Here is a 19742-nt window from a genome sequence, read left to right on the forward strand (position 1 = left end):
CAGTGGAACAGCTTATCACTGGATAGCTATTTGCCCAGCACGGTATATGGTCTCCTGTTTGAGCAGGGGACTGGACTAGAAGACCTCCAAGGTCCCTTCCAACTCTTTATTATTCTGTATTCTGAAACGTATTTTAGTTCCTAAACTAAAGCAACTGTGTTGGTTCCCCCAACTAGCCTTGAAATAACTGAAATCTGAAAGGCCGCGTCGTAGTTTATATTTCGGTAGGATTCATTTTGAGAACCCCAGCTCTAGAATTTTCCCCAATGAAACTTTTTGACCTTCTAATGCTTAAATTTAAAAGCCCTTTTGAACGAAGAGCTTGCTGACTTTGTTTTTTTCCATTCCAGATTTTATTTAGCAAATGAAAAAAGCTGGTTTGGATGCTCCTTGGAAAAGTTAAAATGCCTCTCGTGGGACGAGTTTTGACAGACCAGTTATACTTTATAAAAAAAATTAAAAAATCTGTTTCCTAAGAAGGAGCTTGCAGATGAGTAAAGTAGAAAATATGTCGGCATTACCATTTTTTCCCCCTATTCCAGCCTAGCCATAAATTGGTATGTAATTCATTACATCTAGATTTTTTAGCATATTAGGCATTGCTTTGATCTGCTTTCCAGCTGTCCGGTTCCTTCGTAGTTCTAACCAAGTATTTTTTTTCTCTTTTTTTTCTTCCCCATGTAATATTAGGCTTTTTCTTTATTTTGCTGACTCAGAGCACGGATCTTCCAAGAAGGGCGAACGCTGGATGAAAATTCCTTGCTGTCTCTCTGGTATTGCTGAAATACTCATTTCTGCTTTTTTTTTTTTTTTTTTTGGCAGTACGTCCATGGAGGAGCTCAAACATACTCCAGGCCCAGGAAGATCGTCGACATTTCCAGACGTTTCTCCTTTGTTTTTTCATATAAGTTGATGATAAACCTAAGGGTGTTATGCTGGAAAACAAAGGGCGAGTGATTTTTGGGCTAGAACAGTCCTCCCTGTTTACGCAAACAGCCCTTATTTAAGGAGAGAGAGACGCATCGGCCGATTGGACTGGAACTGCCGGCCGGAATGGAAGCCGGCGTAATCTGGGGATTTAAACTCAACTTGGCGATCCGTTGCTCGGAGAAGACGGCTTTTGAAATGTTATGGCTGTAACCGTTGAGAGCCCTCTGGATTTGCCTCCGGAACGATGGCTCCCTCCAGATAGCAAGGAATGACCTGCGCATATCGGCTTTGTGCGTCGTTTGGGAATACGGCCGCAGCGCTCTAAGGATGCCTAGGAGAGGATTAATGTTCCAAGCCAAAACTCGGTGGCTTTTTGTCGGGCTGGCTTTGCTGCTGAGTCTGTTGCTGATCATGTATCTCCTGGAGTGCGCCCCGCCGACAGAAAGCAACCGGTCGCTTCCCGGCCTCGGAGGCGATCATTTCGGCAAGGAACACTACCAGGCGCTTTTACAAGAGCAGGAAGAACACTACCAAAACAGGGCCACCAGCCTCAAGCGTCAGATCGCCCAGCTGAAGCTGGAACTTCAAGAGATGAGCGAGAACCTGAAGCTGTTGCAGGACAAGAAGAACCCCAAAGTCCAAAACGTGGGCTCTCCGGGCGTCAAGGAACAAACCTCCAACGACCTGTTGGAGTACCTGCATTCTCAGATAGACAAAGCGGAAGTGAGCGTCGGCGCCAAGCTGCCCAGCGAATACGCCGCCATCCCTTTCGAGAGCTTCACGTCCATGAAGGTCTACCAGTTGGAGATGGGCCTCACCCGCCACCCGGAGGAGAAGCCGGTCCGCAAGGACAAGCGGGATGAGCTGGTGGAGGTGATCGAGGCCGGCCTGGAGGTGATCAACAATCCCGATGAAGAAGCTCAAGAGGANTAATAATAATAATAATAATAATAATAATAATAATAATAATAATAATAATAATAATAATAATAATAAAGTTGGAAGGGACCTTGGAGGTCATCTAGTCCAACCTCCTGCTCAGGCAGGAAACCCTATACCATTTCGGACAAATGGCTGTCCAGTCTCTTCTTAAAAACTTCCAGTGTTGGAGCATTCACCGCTTCTGGAGGCAGGTTGTTCCACTGGTTAATTGTTCTCACTGCCAGGAAGTCTCTCCTTAGTTCTAGGTTGCTTCTCTCCTTGATTAGTTTCCATCCGTTGCTTCTCGTCCTGCCTACAGGTCCTTTGGAGAATAGCTTGACTCCCTCTTCTTTGGGGCAGCCCCTGAGATATTGGAAGACTGCTATCCTGTCCCCCCTCGTCCTTCTCTTCATTAAACCAGACATACCCAATTCCAGCAACCGTTCCTTATATGTTTTAGCCTCCAGTCCTCTAATCATCTTTGTTGCTCTTCTCTGCACTCTTTCCAGAGTCTCAACATCTTTTTTACATCGTGGTGACCAAAACTGGATGCCGCATTCCAAGTGTGGCCTTACCAAGGCATTGTAAAATGGTATTAACACTTCATGTGATCTTGATTCTCTCCCTCTGTTAATGCAGCCTAGCACTGTGTTGGCCTTTTTGGCAGCTGCAGCACACGGCTAGCTCATGTTGAAGTGATTGTCCACTAGGACTCCGAGGTCCCTCTCACAGTTACTACTATTGAGCTACTATTAAGAGTTTGCAGGAAGGCATTCCGCACCGATTAAGTCCACGTTGTCCTCGACTTACGAGCACAGTTGAGCCCGAAGTTTCTGTCACCAAGCGAGACTGAGTTTTGCCCCCTTTTACAAGGTTAAGGGAATCCTTGAAGTTGTTAAGTGAATCGGCTTCCCCATTGGCTTTGTCTATGAGAAGGGTCGCAAAAGGGATCACATGATCCTGGGACATTGCAACTGTCATAAGTACGAGCCAGTTGCCAAGCGCCCAAATTTTGATCACGTGACCTCAGAGATGTTGCCACAGTCATAAGTGTGTAAAATAGTCCCAAGTCACCTTTTTCAGTACCACTGTCATTTCGAACGGTGACTAAACCAACTGTTGTAAGTTGAGGACTGTCTGTAGGACAGTTAACGAAACAAAAGACGGAGCTTTTTACCTGCTCACCAATAGTTCGATTGTGGTCAAATGCTAAAAATGTTTAAATAGTTAAGTGTTGGGGTCACCTTGAGCAATTAGATAATGTAACAGGTGTGTTCACAAGCTCTGTGTTGAGAATCGGTTTATTAAAGAGTGTGTTGGGCTTTAGTGTGTTCAACTTTTGATGTACGTGAGACTGGCAGAATTTACAACAGCTTGATGATAAATACTGTTTTCAGCCGTCCCACTTGGTTCGTGCAGTAAATAAAGACCCCTGGGACGTTTCTTTTCTCCAAGAGTGTAATTTATTAGACCAACATGGTTACAGAAGTAGCAAAGCCAATTCTGATATATTTCGCGCACAAATAGTGTAGTTAATTTTTCCTTTTCCCCTTGGCCTTTCCGCTACTATTATTTACCTTCCAAGCAGCTGACTTCATTTTGTTTGGGGAATGGACTCTCCGTCTTGCAGACCTTCTCAGCAAGTGACCTTGGGACACTGGCGTTGTCTCAGGCCCCGAGCCGGTGTTTGCATTCTTTTGTCCCCCCACCTCACCCCATTTACCGCCTTGTGTTCCAATTCTTTCCCTCCCACCGTTGCTGTTGTCATGCTGTGAGCAGAGATTGCGAAGTGAGCTGGATTGCCGCGCTGACACCCAACCTCATCCTTAAAATCTCACCTATCTTAAAAAGCTTCAGATGTAGTTATTTTTAGGGCTTCCCTTCCTAACGATTCAAGTCGTCACTTATCATCTTTACTTCCATCTCTGAGAGTTGGAGGAGATATTGAGAACTAAGGAGAAACTTCCTGACAGTTAGAACAATTAACCAGTGGAACAACCTGCCTCCAGAAGCGGTGAATGCTCCAACACTGGAGGTTTTTAAGAAGAGACTGGACAGCCGTCTGAAATGGTATAGGGTTCCTGCCTGAGCAGGGGGTTGGACTTGATGACCTTCAATCCAACTTTATTATTATTATTATTATTATTATTATTATTATTATTATTATTATTATTATTATTATTATTATTATTATTATTATTATTATTATTATTATTATTAATCCCAAAGGTCTTTTTCAAAAGGCAGCTGGACTTCTTTGTTTTTCTTTGAAGACGTTTCGCTTCTTATCCAAGAAGCTTCTTCAGCTTTGACCGGATGGTGGGAATGGAAGGATTTGAATTCCTTGCAGACTGCTGGTCATTTGCATCCTTTTAGAGAGTCGTTGAGGCCACTTGGAGGTTTGTCTGTGTCCTCAGAGGTGCTTTTTCAGGAGGCAACTGGACTTCCTTTGTTTTTCTTTGAAAATGTTTCGCTTCTCATCCAAGAAGCTTCTTCAGCTCTGACTGGATGGTGGGAAATGGAAGGATTTATACTCCTTGCAGACAGCTGGTCATTTGCATCCTTTTAGAGAGTCATTGAGGCCACCTGGAGGTTTATCTTTGTCCTCAGGGTCACCTGTGTACTGCAAATGGGTGTGGAGCCTTCTTGGCTGCAGGATGTTTTTGAGTTACTGAGAATGATACATAACCAATCTTTTCTAAATATTTCTTTAAAAAAAATTAAATCCAGAGGACATTGAGGCTACCTTAAAAAAGCAACAATACTTCTGTTTGATGTATTTTCTTTATGGAGGGCTCTCTCTAAGCTTGGTTCATCAGGATGTTCATTATCAGCACAGCACTGATGATGTAACCTAGTTTGGTAATGAAATGTCTCCAAGAAACCAACCAGGCTCAGAGGTGCTCTCTCAGCCTGGTTGGTTTCTTGCAGACATTTCATTACCAAACACCGAGAATTCCACATTTCAACCTGGAGCTTCAAAGATTCTCTTCCATCTTGTTGTTCCAGTTGTTGTTACGGTTGGCCATCTAATTTTTTTTTCTAAACTAGAAATCTACATCTTCACGGTTTTGTGACTTACCTGCCCTGCATGATTATTAACCATAGCTCTACCTAAGATTTGAATGCCAAATGAGCTGTCAGATATTCAGTTAATTCACAACACATGGCTTGTGGGTTGTGCTTTAGCTGTCTGCCAGCATCTCCGTTAACTACATGTTTATTGACAAATCTTGCTCAGTATTTGCTATCTGTTCTAGGAGTTCTTAAGCTAGGCGTACTTTGAGCTTCAGTCTTAAATATTTCTTGCTGAGTCTACTTAACGACCCACACAGTTTGCTTTGGCAAAACACAGTGGTCATCATTCTTTGATCTTGGGCTTCCTTCAGTTCATTAGCTGGGTCCCAGACGGTGACTCATGTTAATAGTCAGTAAATTCTAATGTTTAAACACTTTTAAGTTGCCTGAGACACATGAATAAACAGTATTTTCTCAGCTTCCTCTGGCATTTTGAAACTAAGGTAGAATATGTCTTCAAAGAAGACAACTATTCAAGACCAATATACGAGAGAGGTGTGAAACAGCTTAACCAGTTGGTTTTTCTGGTTTCTAAGAAGCTTATAGTGGTAATGTCAACATCCAGCTCAGGAATAAAAAATAAAACTCCAGGTTCAATCCGTCTCTGAAAATCTTACTCTTTATTGAATACATTGTGTGGTACTATTGAAGCAAAACTAACTCTGAGGCTCCAACACCAATAATTTTCCCAGTCAAACCCCCAGCGTAGTCCATATAAACAAGTTTACTTTGTTATGGGAACCATCTGCTTCTGATCGGCACCTGTTCTGGTGTCCTTGAAAAGGCTTCAGGCTCTCACTATCTTCAGCTGAATCGTAGAAGTTTCATTTCTCCATCTAGCCCACTTGAAAGTAACACTCTCCCCCCACCTTAATCTGAAGGCAAGTTGAAATGCAGAGGCACGTAGCTGCCAAAGTTTCATCCTTGACAAGTAATCCCAAAGGTGCTTTTTCCAAAAGACAACTGGACTTTCTTGTTTTTTCTTCTTCTTCTGAAAGCGTTTCGCTTCTCATCCGTGAACTGAAGAAGCTTCTTGGACGAGAAGTGAAATATTTTCAAAGGGAAAAAAACGAAACAAGAAAGTCCAGTTGCCTTTGGGAAAAATTACCTTTGGGACAACGATGACCTGGATGGTTGAGAAACCCCACAGACCTCATAGTGGTAGCTTCACTTGATCACTCGATCTTCAGACAGCAGGATGGAGAAATTCTCTTTGGGATGCCGCTTAGATTCCAAAACACGCTCGTAAAACATGATTTTATTGTCTCACTAAAAATATTTACGGTGGAGAGTGCATTGGACCATTCCCAAGATGTGAGGTCAGATCCTCCAGATCTCCACAGGCATAAAATATCTGCAGGTTTATAATTATTTAAGATGCTGGTTGATATTCCACTCTTCTCTGAATATCCCCCCCCCCCTTTAATTACAACATTTTCGCTCATGCGGTTCATTCTTGAATACCCAGGACACGTTCTCTGCACGCTGAGCTTGGCTTCCTAGTGTAATTTCCTACGACAAAAAGCCTGACGCTCAAAATTAGCCAAGGCCAGATGTTTTTCAGGTATTGTTGAATCGTTCTTTCAATCCTTACGGGAAAACAGTAAATTTTTAGAGCAGTCAGTTTTGTAACTTACGGCTTCCTTTAGCCAACCCTAAGCTTCCTTGCTTTTGACAGCTTTAGTGGCGAGGAGTGAAGAAGTGGTACCGTTTAAACCCGTTTTGGTCAGCTTGTTTGAGACTGTTCGTGGGTCAACCTGGTAATTGTGCCTTCCCCTTTTTTTAGATTTCAACAGGATGGGAGGTTTAAAAGCGTGTTGTAATTTAGTTGAAACACCCACTGAGTTGTTTCAGAGAAACAGGAAATTCCCCCTTCCTGGTCAACAGTTAGCTGCTCTGTTTGATGTTCCTGACACAGTCAACTCTTTTTGACCGATCTGTTGGTGTGTTTTAATGCCAATTTCAAGGATTTAAACTTTAGGAACAGTGTACACCGCGCTAAAAAAAGTCCAATTGCCCCAAGCAAAGATTGGCCTCGGGTTCCCAAGCCTTCCCAGGATTTGAGTTGTTTTGAAATCATATCCCTTTATTTTATTTTTTTACAAATAACCAAAGGCAGCAAACATATCCAACAGAGGTTCTTGAGCTCACAGCTCCCTGCTTTATAGCCTTCTTTCTTTCTTTCTTTCTTTCTTTCTTTCTTTCTTTCTTTCTTTCTTTCTTTCTTTCTTTCTTTCTTTCCAAGTTTTGTTTTTGCATTCTTCTAATTTAACTAGAATAGTTAGCCATCTCCCTCTCCTTCCTTCCTTCCTTCCTTCCTTCCTTCCTTCCTTCCTTCCTTCTTTTCTTTCTTTCCCCTTTCCTTTCCCTTTCTCTTGTGAAATAAAGTTTCCTTCCTTCCTTCCTTCCTTCCTTCCTTCCTTCCTTCCTTCCTTCCTTCCTTCCTTCTTTCTTTCTTTCTTTCTTTCTTTCCAAGTTTTGTTTTTGCAGTCTTCTAATTTAACTAGAATCCTTTCTTTCTTTCTTTCTTTCTTTCTTTCTTTCTTTCTTTCTTTCTTTCTTTCTTNTCCTTCCTTCCTTCCTTCCTTCCTTCCTTCCTTCCTTCCTTCCTTCCTTCCTTCCTTCTCTCCCTCCCTCCCTCCCTCCCTCTCTTTGTCAATAACAACAAAATTAATATGGATTCTCCATTCACCCAACCCTCACCCCAAATACCCAGCAGTTCATAAATAGATGCTTGGGGGAAAAGATAATTTGGGAAACGTAACAGATTTGCCAAAGCACTGAAGACATCTAGAACACCTCATTCCTCTTAAGTAATTATCTGATGTCAGGACTGGGGCGAACGTGGGCATATAATAATAATAATAATAATAATAATAATAATAATAATAATAATAATAATAATAATAATAATAATAATAATAATAATAATAATAATAATAATAATAATAATAATAATAATAAAGTTGGGACCTTGGAGGTCATCTAGTCCAACCCCCTGCTCAGGCAGGAAATCCTATACCAGTGGTTCTCAACCTTTTTAATGCCGCGACCCCAACCGGTCGTAAGTCAAGGACTAAACCGGTCGTAAGTCAAGGACTACCCAACCGGTCGTAAATCAAGGACTTTCCCTGCCCGGGAGCGCCGCGCATGCGTGGTTCCGCCCCCTGCGCTGGCCGAGGCGTAGCTGGCAAGCGGCAGAGACGGAGCAGGCCGACCACCAGCTGGCCCAGCCCAAGGGAGGTAAGGCACCTGCCGGAAAAGGGGAAAAAATGGCGGACAAAAAAAATGGCGGACAGCCTTGCTTGGCGACCCCCATGAAATGGTCGATTGACCCCAAATGGGGTCCCGACCCACAGGTTGAGAACCACTGTCCTATACCATTTCGGACAAATGGCTGTCCAGTTTCTTCTTAAAAACTTCCAGTGTTGGAGGATCCACAGCTTCTGGAGGCAGGTTGTTCCACTGGTTAATTGTTCTCACTGTCAGGAAGTTTCTCCTTAGTTCTAGGTTGCTTCTCTCCTTGATGAGTTTCCATCCGTTGCTTCTCGTCCTGCCTTCAGGTGCTTTGGAGAATAGCTTGACTCCCTCTTCTTTGGGGCAGTCCCTGAGATATTGGAATACTGCTATCGTGTCCCCCCTCGTCCTTCTCTTCATTAAACTTTTGTTGTTGTTAATTGCGAAGTCGTGTCCGACCCATCACGACCCCATGGACAACGTTCCTCCAGGTCTTCCTGTCCTCTACCATCTTCTGGAGTCCATTTAAGTTCACGCCTCCTGCTTCAGTGACTCCATCCAGCCACCTCCTTCTCTGTCGTCCCCTTCTTCTCTTGCCCTCCATCTTTCCCAGCGTTAGGCTCTTCTCCAGTGAGTCCTTCCTTCTCATTAGGTGGCCAAAGTACTTGAGTTTCAACTTCGGGATCTGGCCTTCTAAAGAGCCTCCAGTCCCCTGATCATCTTTGTTGCTCTTCTCTGTACTCTTTCTAGAGTCTCAGCATCTTTTTTACATCGTGGTGACTAAAACTGGATGCAGTATTCCAAGTGTGACCTTACCAAGGCATTGTAAAGTGGTATTAATACTTTCTCTTCTCTCCCTCCTGTCAGTTCTTGAGGATGTTTCATGTCTAGCTGGCTTTTGGATTTTTTTTTTTTTTTTTTTTTGTAGTCTCTAAGCATCTTTAAAAAGCCAGCGTATCCATATACCAGAAAATCCTTCAGGGAGATCTTCCCTTGAACGGCTTTGTCATAAATTTGAATTTAGCACTCCATTCCTATCTCCAGTGACGTTTATCCCTCCATCTGTACTTGATCTGAGTGTGTGAAAGAACCTTTCATAAAATTCTTCCTGGAAACTTTTTGCCCTCAAACCCGTAGACGATTCTTTTGCCGCGCGGAATTCTTTGCAGCCTTTGTGATGCTGATTAAATTTAAATTCTTGAAACAAACCCTCAGCTTATCTGCAAGCCCACTGAAGTTTATTGCCAGTCTTAAATTCATTCCATTGTTCCATGTTACTCATTTTTCCCTGTTGTTCAGAAGATCCATGAGGAGCACCATAAAACGCCTCTTTTAAAAACCCGCAGAAAAGTGGCATTCCTGGAGGTTAGGCTGGAGGTTCAATTTGATCTCCACACTGCACAGATAGTGCTCGACTTACAACAGTTTCGTTTAGTGACCGTTCATAGTTACGACGTCCCTGAAAAAAAGTGATTTACGGCCATTTTTTTCAAATTTACATCCCTGTGGTCCAAATTCAGATGCTTGGCCACCGACTCATATTTATGATGGTCACAGCATCCCGGGATCATGTCATCCTCTTTTACGACCTTCTGACAAGCAAAATCAACGGGGAACCCAGTTTTACTTTACCGTGTTACTTAATTTACTAATTAATTTACTTAATTTACTTACTTATTTAACAATTGTGGCGAGAAACGTCGGAAACGGGAGGGCAAAACTCACTTAACAAATGTTTCACTTAGCGACATAAATTTTGGGCTCCATTGCGGCCGTACACCGAGGACCACCTTGGTTTACTTAGAGTAAACACGCCGTTGTATGCGTGAGCGATGGTGTTCAGCATAGTTTGTTTTAAGCGCCGTGCCTTCCCCAGCCCAACATCTACCAGAGATTTCAGCAAACCTGGCTAGCTATCCTGCAGCCCATGGATCTAAAATCTATGTAATGCTTCCTTGCACTTAATAGGATGTCTAAGATTTTATCCACACCTCAGGAGTGAGTTGAAATTCGCACACCTTAAGGTTGCCAAGTGTCATGGTTCCTACGGATGAAACTCTTCAAAGAACTTCGAGGCATTGTTTACCTTAAAGAATCTTTAATTGAATAGCATAACATCGGCACATACATAGTCGAAGCCAAAATCTGAATTCCCCTCCCCTGAGCACATAGTATCAAGCACAATTCCCCCCTCTAATTAAATGTCATAAATCACATTCTCCAATTAGTTTGAAATGCAGGCTTTCCCTCCAGTTCTCCAACCCGCCATTTCTTATCATCTCTTATTTCAAAAAACCTTGGTTCTCACACCAGTTACCATATTGTTATGTCTAACTAAACTCCCATGCACATTCCTCCTCCTCCCCCCAACCCAGTATCATCTAATTCTAACTCTTCATTCTAAGAGTAAAACATAAGAAGGAAAATGGCTGCATCTCCATATGTTGTCAAAGCAAGAACATCCGATGTTAGCGGCGTTGACACCAAGTTTGAAAAACACTTAAATTATGGCAATTGCCTCTCTCTCAAACCAATCCTGGAGAACAACCTTCCGGCTAAATCAGAGGTGTCCAACCTTTCTCGGTTTGTGGACTGGAGGGAAAAAGGAGGGGGAAAACATTTTATGCGCACACGCACACAAACTGGGCCGCGAGCACATGCAATGCAAACTTTCCACCCTGCGCTGTATTTTTGCGTGCCAGAATTTACAGCGGGCGAGTCACGTTTTCTGGAAAGGGAAAAAAAACCCTTTCCCTTAATCTTGAAGTTGCAAGAAACGTTTGAGCTGCTTTGCAGAACTGTCTCTCAAGCAAGATTTGACCCCAAAATTTACGCAGTTTGGTAAAAGGCCTTGAAACGGACGTACTCCTGTGTGTACGAATGACATATTTCTTTTGCGACCTGCAAAATGGAACTTTTCCTTTTTTTTTCTTGAATGTTTTAAGGTCGTTTTTAAAATACGGACCTTGGCTGGATTCTAATCCCAAGTCTTTATAAATGCCGGGTTTAATGTATGAAGGGCCGGATTGATAACTCATGCTAAGTTGCAAATGTTTAAATCGTGGTTAGTTGGCTGGTTTTGTTGAGCGGGTTCCTGTATAGAGGTAGTCCTTGACTTACGAGCCCAACGTTTCTGTTGCTAAGTGACACATTTGTTAAGTGAGTTTTGCCCCAATTTTACGATCTTTCTTGCCGCTGTTGTTAAGCCAATCATTGCAGGTGTGAAGTTAGTCACACAGTTGTTAGGGGAATCTGGCTTCCCCCATTGACTTTGCTTGTCAGAAGGTCGCAAAAGGGGATCACGTGACACACACACACACACACACACACACACACACACAGCGGGACGCTGTGACCGTCATAAATATGAGTTAGTTGCCAAGCACACCGTTTTGACCGTGGGGATGCTGCAACAGTCATCAATGTGAAAAACGGTCATAAGTCTCTTTTTCAGGGCCATTGTAACTTCCAATGGTGACTAAACAAATGGTTGTAAGTTGAGGACGTACCTGTAGTAATGAGTCAAAGGCAAATTTCCTCCGGAAACGCGCCAGGACGTGTTTCCCAGCCTTTTCTGGCTGCCTGTAAAATCCGTCATTTTAATCTTGGAATTGTCCTCAAGGTTACTACCGCACGGAGAGAGACAAAGGCTCCCAGTATGAATTATTCTACAAGAAAGCTGACGAAATGGAGTACCGACACGTCTCGCTGTTCCGCCCGTTTGGTCCCCTCATGAAAGTGAAGACAGAGACGGTGGACATCTCCCGGTCGATGATCAACATCATCGTTCCTCTGGCGGGAAGGACAGAGGTTTTTGCACAGTTCATGCAAAATTTCAGGTAAGTACATGAGAGATAAGAAGGGAGGGGAGGAGAGGATGAGATGAAGGGATAGGAGAGGAGGAAAAGAGATGAGGGGAAATGGGATGGGAGGAGGAGGAGGAGAGGAGACGAGGGGAGAGGAGAGGAGGAGACCAGACGATGAGGGGAGAGGAGAGAAGGAGATGAGGGGAAGTGGGAGGGGAGAGGAGAGGAGGAGAGGAGACGAGGGGAGAGGAGGAGAGGAGACTATGAGGGGAGAGGAGAGGAGCTGAAGGGAGTGGAGAGGAGGAAAGGAGAGGAGGGTAGAGGAGGAGGAGGAGGAGATTGTGAGGGGAGAGGATGAGATGAAGAGAGAGGAGGAAACCATGAGGGGAGAGAAGAGAATGAGATGAAGGGAGAGGAGAGGAGAGGGGGGAGGGAAAGGAGAGGAGGAGAGGACAGGAGACAATAGTATACTAACCTATGGCATGAATTAACAATTAGAAAGAATCTTGAAAATACTAAAATGTTACATTATTGAGATGCTAACATCCTGAATTAAAATACACCACTAGGCTGTTGCTAAAAACAATCCTGTTTATCATGCTGGCAATCACCTTGATATGTTTCAGAATAACAACATAAAATCCCAAAATTAATCTTTGACTAAGACTCCATACTCCTCCACGGAACAATCCTGTCTGTTTCTTACAAACACCAAGCAGCCTTTTGCTGCTCGCGTCTTGATTTCCAATCTGTATTTGCAAGAAGGTAACTTACGCAGAAATCTACTCTATTCTATTCTGTTTCTCAGATGATTTTCGAACGGCCCTAGTGAGATAAGATCTTTCTGAGATTTCAACTAGATCGATCCGTTGGGAGATTTCTGAAATCTTCTACGGCTAGTAGAGGAGATCCTTGGACCTTTTCTTTTTTTCCGAAGAAGTCACCGACTTGCTTAAAAAAAACTCTTCTTTTTTGCTCCCAGGGATGTTTGCATTAATCAAGACAAGCGGATTCATCTCACCGTGGTCTATTTTGGACAGGAAGGGCTTTCCGAAGTCAAGAGCATCTTACAATCCGTTGCAAGGTGAGTTCCAAGACGTCACGACAGGACAGGAGACCAAGAACGGAAAGCGGATTGCGTCTCTGCCCAGTGGAGAACTTCTTCTGAAGCTGAGCAAGGATCTGTGATCCGTTTTGCTTTCATTTTAGGGGCAAAGTTAACTTCCTTCCTTTATTTTGAAAATGCTGGGCTGGTGTGGATCTTGGCAAGAGGTCTCTTTGCTTTGTTTTTCCGTACAAAACAACGCAGTCCCCAGTTTTTAAGACGGACGCACTTTTTTCGCTGTTGAGTCACCTCGTGTCTAAAGCGCAGATGGAAGTCTCTGAGCCCAGAATAAAACCCTCTGTTAGGAGAGAGCAATTTTGCTTTTGGTCTTGACTGGGGTCCTTCTGCACACAGGGGTGGGTGGGTGGGTTTTTTTCTTTGAGTAACGCATCTCGCCGAGGTGAATCCTCCACTGCCAGAACTGAAGGCAGCAAACTGTAGAAGGAAATTATTCTGTGACATTGCAGGAGACTAAACATAATTTCCATTAATCACAGGGAACAGTAAAAAATCTCTGGAATTGAGCTTGATCTAATGACTTTAGAAGTGGTGGGTGGTCCATCACTGGAGGCTTTTAAGAAGAGACTGGACAGTGACGGAGGAGGAGGAGGAGGAGGAGGAGGAGGAGGAGGAGGAGGAGGAGGACGACGACGACGACTGTGAGGTCCTTGGTGCTCTCTGAGCTTGCTTGTTTTCTTGCAGATGTTTCATCACCCAACTAGGTAACATCATCAGTTCTAGAAGAGAATGAGGTTTCCAGAAAAGAGGAGGAGAAGGAGGACTGTGGGGTCCTTGGTGCTCTCTGAGCTTTCTTGCTTTCTTGCAGATGTTTCACTACCCAACTATGTAACATCATCAGTATTAGCACTGATGATGGTACCTAGTTTGGGTAATGAAATGTCTTCAAGAAAACAACCACGCTCAGAGAACACCAAGGACCTGATGATGGTACCTAGTTTGATAATGAAATGTCTTCAACAAAACAACCAAGCTCAGAGAACACCAAGGACCCTTCTTCATAGGAGTATGTGAAGGTGGACAATGCAGAACCTGTCTGGTCTAGAAGGTCAATCTCTACATTGTCCACCTTCCCGTACTCCTATGAAGGAGCCCTTCTATCATTCCTGATCTTGCCACGCAGTTTCACAAAAGTGTCATCCGTCTTCAACAGTATGATAGCAGTCTCCCACTACATGACGGGGGCTGTCACAGAGGAAGAGGTGACTGACTTTTTCTCCAAAGCACCTGAGAGCAGTACAAGAGGTAATGGATGGAAAATCATGAAAGAGTCGTCCTACCTAGAACTAAGGAGAAATTTCCCGACAGTGAGAACAAATAACCAATGGAATAGCTTCCTTCCTGGAGCCATGAGTGCTCCATCCCTGGAGGTTTTCAAGAAGAGACTGGACAGCCATTTGACTGGGATGGTGTAAGGTCTCCTACCTTGAGCAGGGGGCTAGACTAGAAGACCTCCAAGGTCCCTTCCAGCTTTACAGCCCTTTCTAAGCGGTTTACAGAGTCAGCCTCTGGCCCCCCAACAATCTGGCTCCTCAGTTTACCGACCTCAGAAAGAAGGATGGAAGGCTGAGTCAACCTTGAGCCAGTGAGAACTGAACTAGGCTGAACAATCGGTCTTCAGGGTATTGTTTTGAGCGGATGGGCCACAAACCAAGAAGTTGAATGTCTCCAACTTTCGATTCTTTCTCTTGTTAGAGAGACCGACTTCCATAATTACACCCTGGTCTCCCTGAATGAGGAATTCAACCGTGGCCAAGGCCTGGATGTGGGTGCCCGAGCTTGGGAGAAAGGGGAAGTCCTGATGTTCTTCTGCGACGTGGATATTTATTTCACAGCGGAATTCTTGAATAGCTGCCGCCTGAACACGGAGCCAGGTAGGTTCCCGTTACACCTTGAAGGGAACGGAGAAGAGGTGGACAACGTGGTCCCTGCTCGACATCCTTGTCATAAGGCCCGACTTCCTTGGAACCTAGTTAAGGTTTCTCACCCACATGATAAAAATAAGGATGATGACAACAGAGAGGTGATCTGCTACTAATCCATAATTTTTAGCACCCTCTTAGTTTACGAGATTTCCTGTGGATCCACAGGTCCTCTGTGACCTTGGATGAGGTGGAAGGGTGGGGTCTTTCGATCCCACCAGCACACTTTTGTGAAGTGTTTGAGATAGCTGTGGTGCCAAGTGTCTTAGTGGGTTATGGAACCTACTCCTTTTTCATGATAGAATATGGCTACTTTGCGAGCATACGTTGAGCATACTCAGTGGTTGTAAGCAGCCACTTTGTGAATATTTGGTAAACAATCTTCTATATAAATAAAAATGTAAATGTTCATTTGTTCAAAATCTTAAATCTCCAAAAGTTCTTCACCGATTGCTTTGAAATTTTGAAACAACGTTGCATTCGAATACGCGCGTGTTTTTTATATACCTACTATTATATAGATGTCACACCTATGACAGGTAAAAACATGCTTTTTTGAAAAACAGCGCCATCTGTTGGACGTAAATTTAACCAGACTGAGTCACAGCAATGCATGGCTGGGTACAGCTAACAATTAATTTCTATAATTCTACAGTCCATATAATGGCTTGGCTTGATTTTCTCTTCCAATAATATTCTCTTTTGCCAACCTTAAATTAATAACAGTTCTTGTTGTTTGAATAAGTGACAATTAAATATAGACATTTTCCTCATGTTTCTGCAAATAACAACCACATCAATATAAAGCTTCTTTTTTAATTCTAGTAGAACTAACGGAGCGGTAGCTAGCACAAATGTTTTAAGAATGAATTTAAACAAAAGGGGTGTTATAAGTATCGTAAGAACGACCAATTCTAAAAGAGTTTTAACCAATGTGAATTCATAAATTCAAAAAACAGAGACTGTTCGGTAGGGTTGTAAAAATGCAAAGAGTATAGAATTTTTTTTCTTCTTTTTTTTCCCCCAGAGAAAACATTTATTTTATATAAACCATCCCGACATTTTTATATTTCTCATGTTAAAAAAACAACAATTTTTCAGTCTTCTTATTTCGCTCTTTCGATCCAACGTTGCAGTTCTGATTGGGGGGGGGGGAGCTGAAAAAAATCACATTACTAAGTAAATTGGATGAAGGAGCCATCACATCTTCTCAAAATGTACCTGTGAACCCAAGAAACTGGCCTGCCTTTGCACCTGATGCTTCTAAAAAGTGGATATGTTGTTGTTAATTGCGAAGTCATATCCGACCCATCGCAACCCCATGAACAACGTTCCTCCAGGCCTTCCTGTCCTCTACCATCTTCTGGAGTCCACTTAAGCTCACGCCCACTGCTTCAGGGACTCCATCCAGCCACCTCCTTCTCTGTCGTCCCCTTCTTCTATTGCCCTCCATCTTTCCCAGCATTAGGCTCTTCTGCAGTGAGTCTTTCCTTCTCATTAGGTGGCCAAAGTACTTGAGTTTCAACTTCAGGATCTGGCCTTCTCAAGAGCAGTCGGGGTTGATCTCCTCTAGGACTGACTGGTTGGATCGCCTTGCAGTCCAGGGGACTCGCAGGAGTCTTCTCCAGCACCATAGTTCAAAGGCCACAATTCTTTGGCGCTCGGCCTTTCTTATGGTCCAACTTTCACAGCCATACATCGCAACTGGGAAAACCATGGCCTTGACTAAATGCACTTTTGTTGGCAGGGTGATGTCTCTGCTCTTTAGTATGCTGTCTAGATTTGCCATAGCTTTCCTCCCCAGGAGCAAGCGTCTTCTAATTTCTTGGCTGCAGTCCCCATCTGCGGTGATCTTGGAACCCAGGAAGATAAAATATATTAAGTTCCACTAATTGCAAAATTATCTCCATCTTCCTTTCCCCCTTCCCTCATTTTAGATCTTTCCTTTTTTCCCCCCAGTATGAAGAAGCTTTATATTGCAAAATTTTTCTTTGGATGTCCTCCTGCATTGTACATGTTTGGGAGACATTTCATTTTCACGGTTTCTTCAGTCGTGATAGGCTCACATATTTTCCTTGCGAAGAGCTGATCTTCCACAAACTGCTGAATCAATGCTTTAAACACTGTTGTTGGATATACAAGTTAGACATCTGGAAAAAACTGAATTACTTTGGGGGGTGGGGAGGGGGTGTAAGACAGTGGTTTCCATTTAATTTATTATATTTATAGACGGGGTTTCCTTTGAGGAGCCGTCTCCTCACTCTATCCCCTGAGCATGGCATGAGTAAACTTCCATCCCAGATCATTCACAGACCTTTTGTTGAGATGATAACAAACAAGACCAATTATAAGATTATATATATATATAAAAATCTGATACTTTATACATGACAAGAAACTCTGCATTGCTTTCCACCTTCCTACCCTTTAATGTTCCTCTTTGGGATATCACAGGCTGCCCAACTGAATTTGGCTGCCTGCCTTGTAATTTTGCACTCCTGCAAATAAGCTGTTTTGTAAAAAAAAAGTGTGTGGAACACCTGGACGTGTTTATAGTAAGGGGTAATTATGGTGTTACACATGTCCTTTTTGGAAGGAAAGTGGGGGTCTCATGTTTCTATCGCCGCTTTCTCACAGTTCCACCATATTTCATGCAGCAGAATATTTCTATATTTATCTTATTATTCCTAAAACTGTATATTACGGAACTGTGGCCAAATTGAGCTTTACGGCTAAGCCAGGACTGGGCTTCCATGAAAACAAGCCAGACAATTATATTTGTCATGTGTGTGTGTGTGCTTACACATACACAGAGAAATACACATAGACATAAACACACACACACAATATACGGTAGTATAACTAGATATGCACACCTAGTTTCATGAAAAGAAAGATGAGAGGTGACACAATAGCAGTCTTCCAATATTTGAGGGGTTATCACAGAGGAAAGGTGGGTCGACCTATTCTCTAAAGCCCCTGAAGGCAGGACAAGAAGTAACAGATAGAAACTAATCAAGGAGAGAAGCAACCTGGAACTAAGGAGAAACTTCCTCTCAGTGAGAACAGTTAACCAGTGGAACAGCTTGCCACCAGAAGTTGTGGGTGTTCCATCACTGGAAGCTTTTAGGAAGAGACTGGACAGCCATTTTTCCAGAGTGGTAGAGGGTCTTCTGCTTGAGCAGGGGGTTGGACTGGAAGACCTCCAGGGTCTCTTCCAATTCTGTTATTCTGTATTCAGCCTGGATGTCTTTGGTCTTAGATAGATAGATAGATAGATAGATAGATAGATAGATAGATAGATAGATAGATAGATAGATAGATAGATAGATAGATGATAGATAGATAGATAGATAGATAGATAGATAGATAGATAGATAGATGATAGATAGATAGATAGATAGATAGATAGATAGATAGATAGATAGATAGATAGATAGATAGATAGATAGATAGATAGATAGATAGATAGACAGACAATTTATATTGTACTCTCAATGTACTCTCTGTGTTACATGCAAGTCATGTTAAAGGGCAGGGCAGGGTGCTCAGTTTCCATCCATTGCTTCTTGTCCTGCCTTCAGGTGCTTTGGAGAATAGCTTGGCTCCCTCTTCTTTGGGGCAGCCCCTGAGATATTGGAAGACTGCTATCATGTCCCCCCTCGTCCTTCTCTTCATTAGACTAGACATACCCAATTCCAGCAACCATTCTTTATATGCTTTGGCCTCCAGTCCCCTAATCATCTTTGTTGCTCTTCTCTGTACTCCTTCTAGAGTCTCAGCATCTTTTTTACATCGTGGTGACCAAAACTGGATGCCGTATTCCAAGTGTGGCCTTACCAAGGCCTTGTAAAGTGGTATTAACACTTCACGTGATCTTGATTCTATCCCTCTGTTAATGCAGCCCAGCACTGTGTTGGCCTTTTTGGCAGCTTCAGCACACGGCTGGCTCATATTTAAGGGATTGTCCACTAGGACTCAAGATCATTGGAAATCATTTGCCTGCAAGCCTCTTCGTATACAAACTCTTTTGAGGACATCTTTCAGACCTTAGGAGGGTTCACCCACCCAAATTATCCGACGGTGTTCTCCAAAATCTAAAGAACAAACGGGAACCATTCACAGGATCCTGTCTGCAGGGTCCCTCTTAAGCTTTTTACAAATTTACTCTTCTGTGCAGTGTTTGGGAAATAGTTTAACGGTTATTTTTATTTAAAAAACAACAATGGGAGACATGTGGATGCCTTTCCTTCGTCAGTCTTTCCCGCGGAGTAACAAGTCTTTCCCATTTTTTTTTTTACAGGCAAGAAAGTTTTTTATCCAGTGGTTTTCAGCCTGTATAATCCTGCCATTGTCTACGCCAACCAAGATGGGCCACCTCCAGTGGAGCAGCAGTTGGTAAGAGACTCCAGAGAAGCCTTAAAAACTTTACTCTCGAGAGTAGCAGCCCGGGCGGTGTATAATTTCCGGGAACACCTTTAAAAATGAAGTTTCCCTCGTTGCCAACGGATATGCCCTTCCCAGACGCTTCCTTGAATTTTCCCCAAGTATTTAGACGACACGAACGAAAGAGCTTGCTGTCCGCAAAGGACATGCGCAAAAGTGAGAAACCTTTGCTGAAACTTGTTCTTAGCTTATCAGATTAACATTGAGCAAGTTTCCATTTGTTCTAGTTTTCTTGGACTCGGTGGATTTTTGGGGGGAAATCAATTGTGTTTGGAGTCA

General features: G+C 43.1%; 1 protein-coding gene across 1 annotated transcript in view; it reads left to right on the plus strand.

The window, feature by feature from the left end:
• Positions 1 to 848: 848 nt before the first annotated feature.
• The window catches only part of CSGALNACT2 (chondroitin sulfate N-acetylgalactosaminyltransferase 2), a 22469-nt gene continuing 3575 nt past the window's right edge, over positions 849 to 19742 (plus strand). The window contains exons 1-6 of the mRNA XM_029285350.1: positions 849 to 1852; positions 1970 to 2011; positions 11789 to 12005; positions 12955 to 13056; positions 14791 to 14969; positions 19321 to 19415. Coding sequence (XP_029141183.1) covers positions 1258 to 1852; positions 1970 to 2011; positions 11789 to 12005; positions 12955 to 13056; positions 14791 to 14969; positions 19321 to 19415 — 1230 coding nt within the window. The 5' untranslated portion in view covers positions 849 to 1257. The remainder of the gene's footprint in view (positions 1853 to 1969; positions 2012 to 11788; positions 12006 to 12954; positions 13057 to 14790; positions 14970 to 19320; positions 19416 to 19742) is intronic.

Source organism: Protobothrops mucrosquamatus, unplaced genomic scaffold, assembly GCF_001527695.2.
Source record: "Protobothrops mucrosquamatus isolate PMUCROS unplaced genomic scaffold, P.Mucros_1.0 scaffold1552, whole genome shotgun sequence".
NCBI classification, from domain to species: domain Eukaryota; kingdom Metazoa; phylum Chordata; class Lepidosauria; order Squamata; family Viperidae; genus Protobothrops; species Protobothrops mucrosquamatus.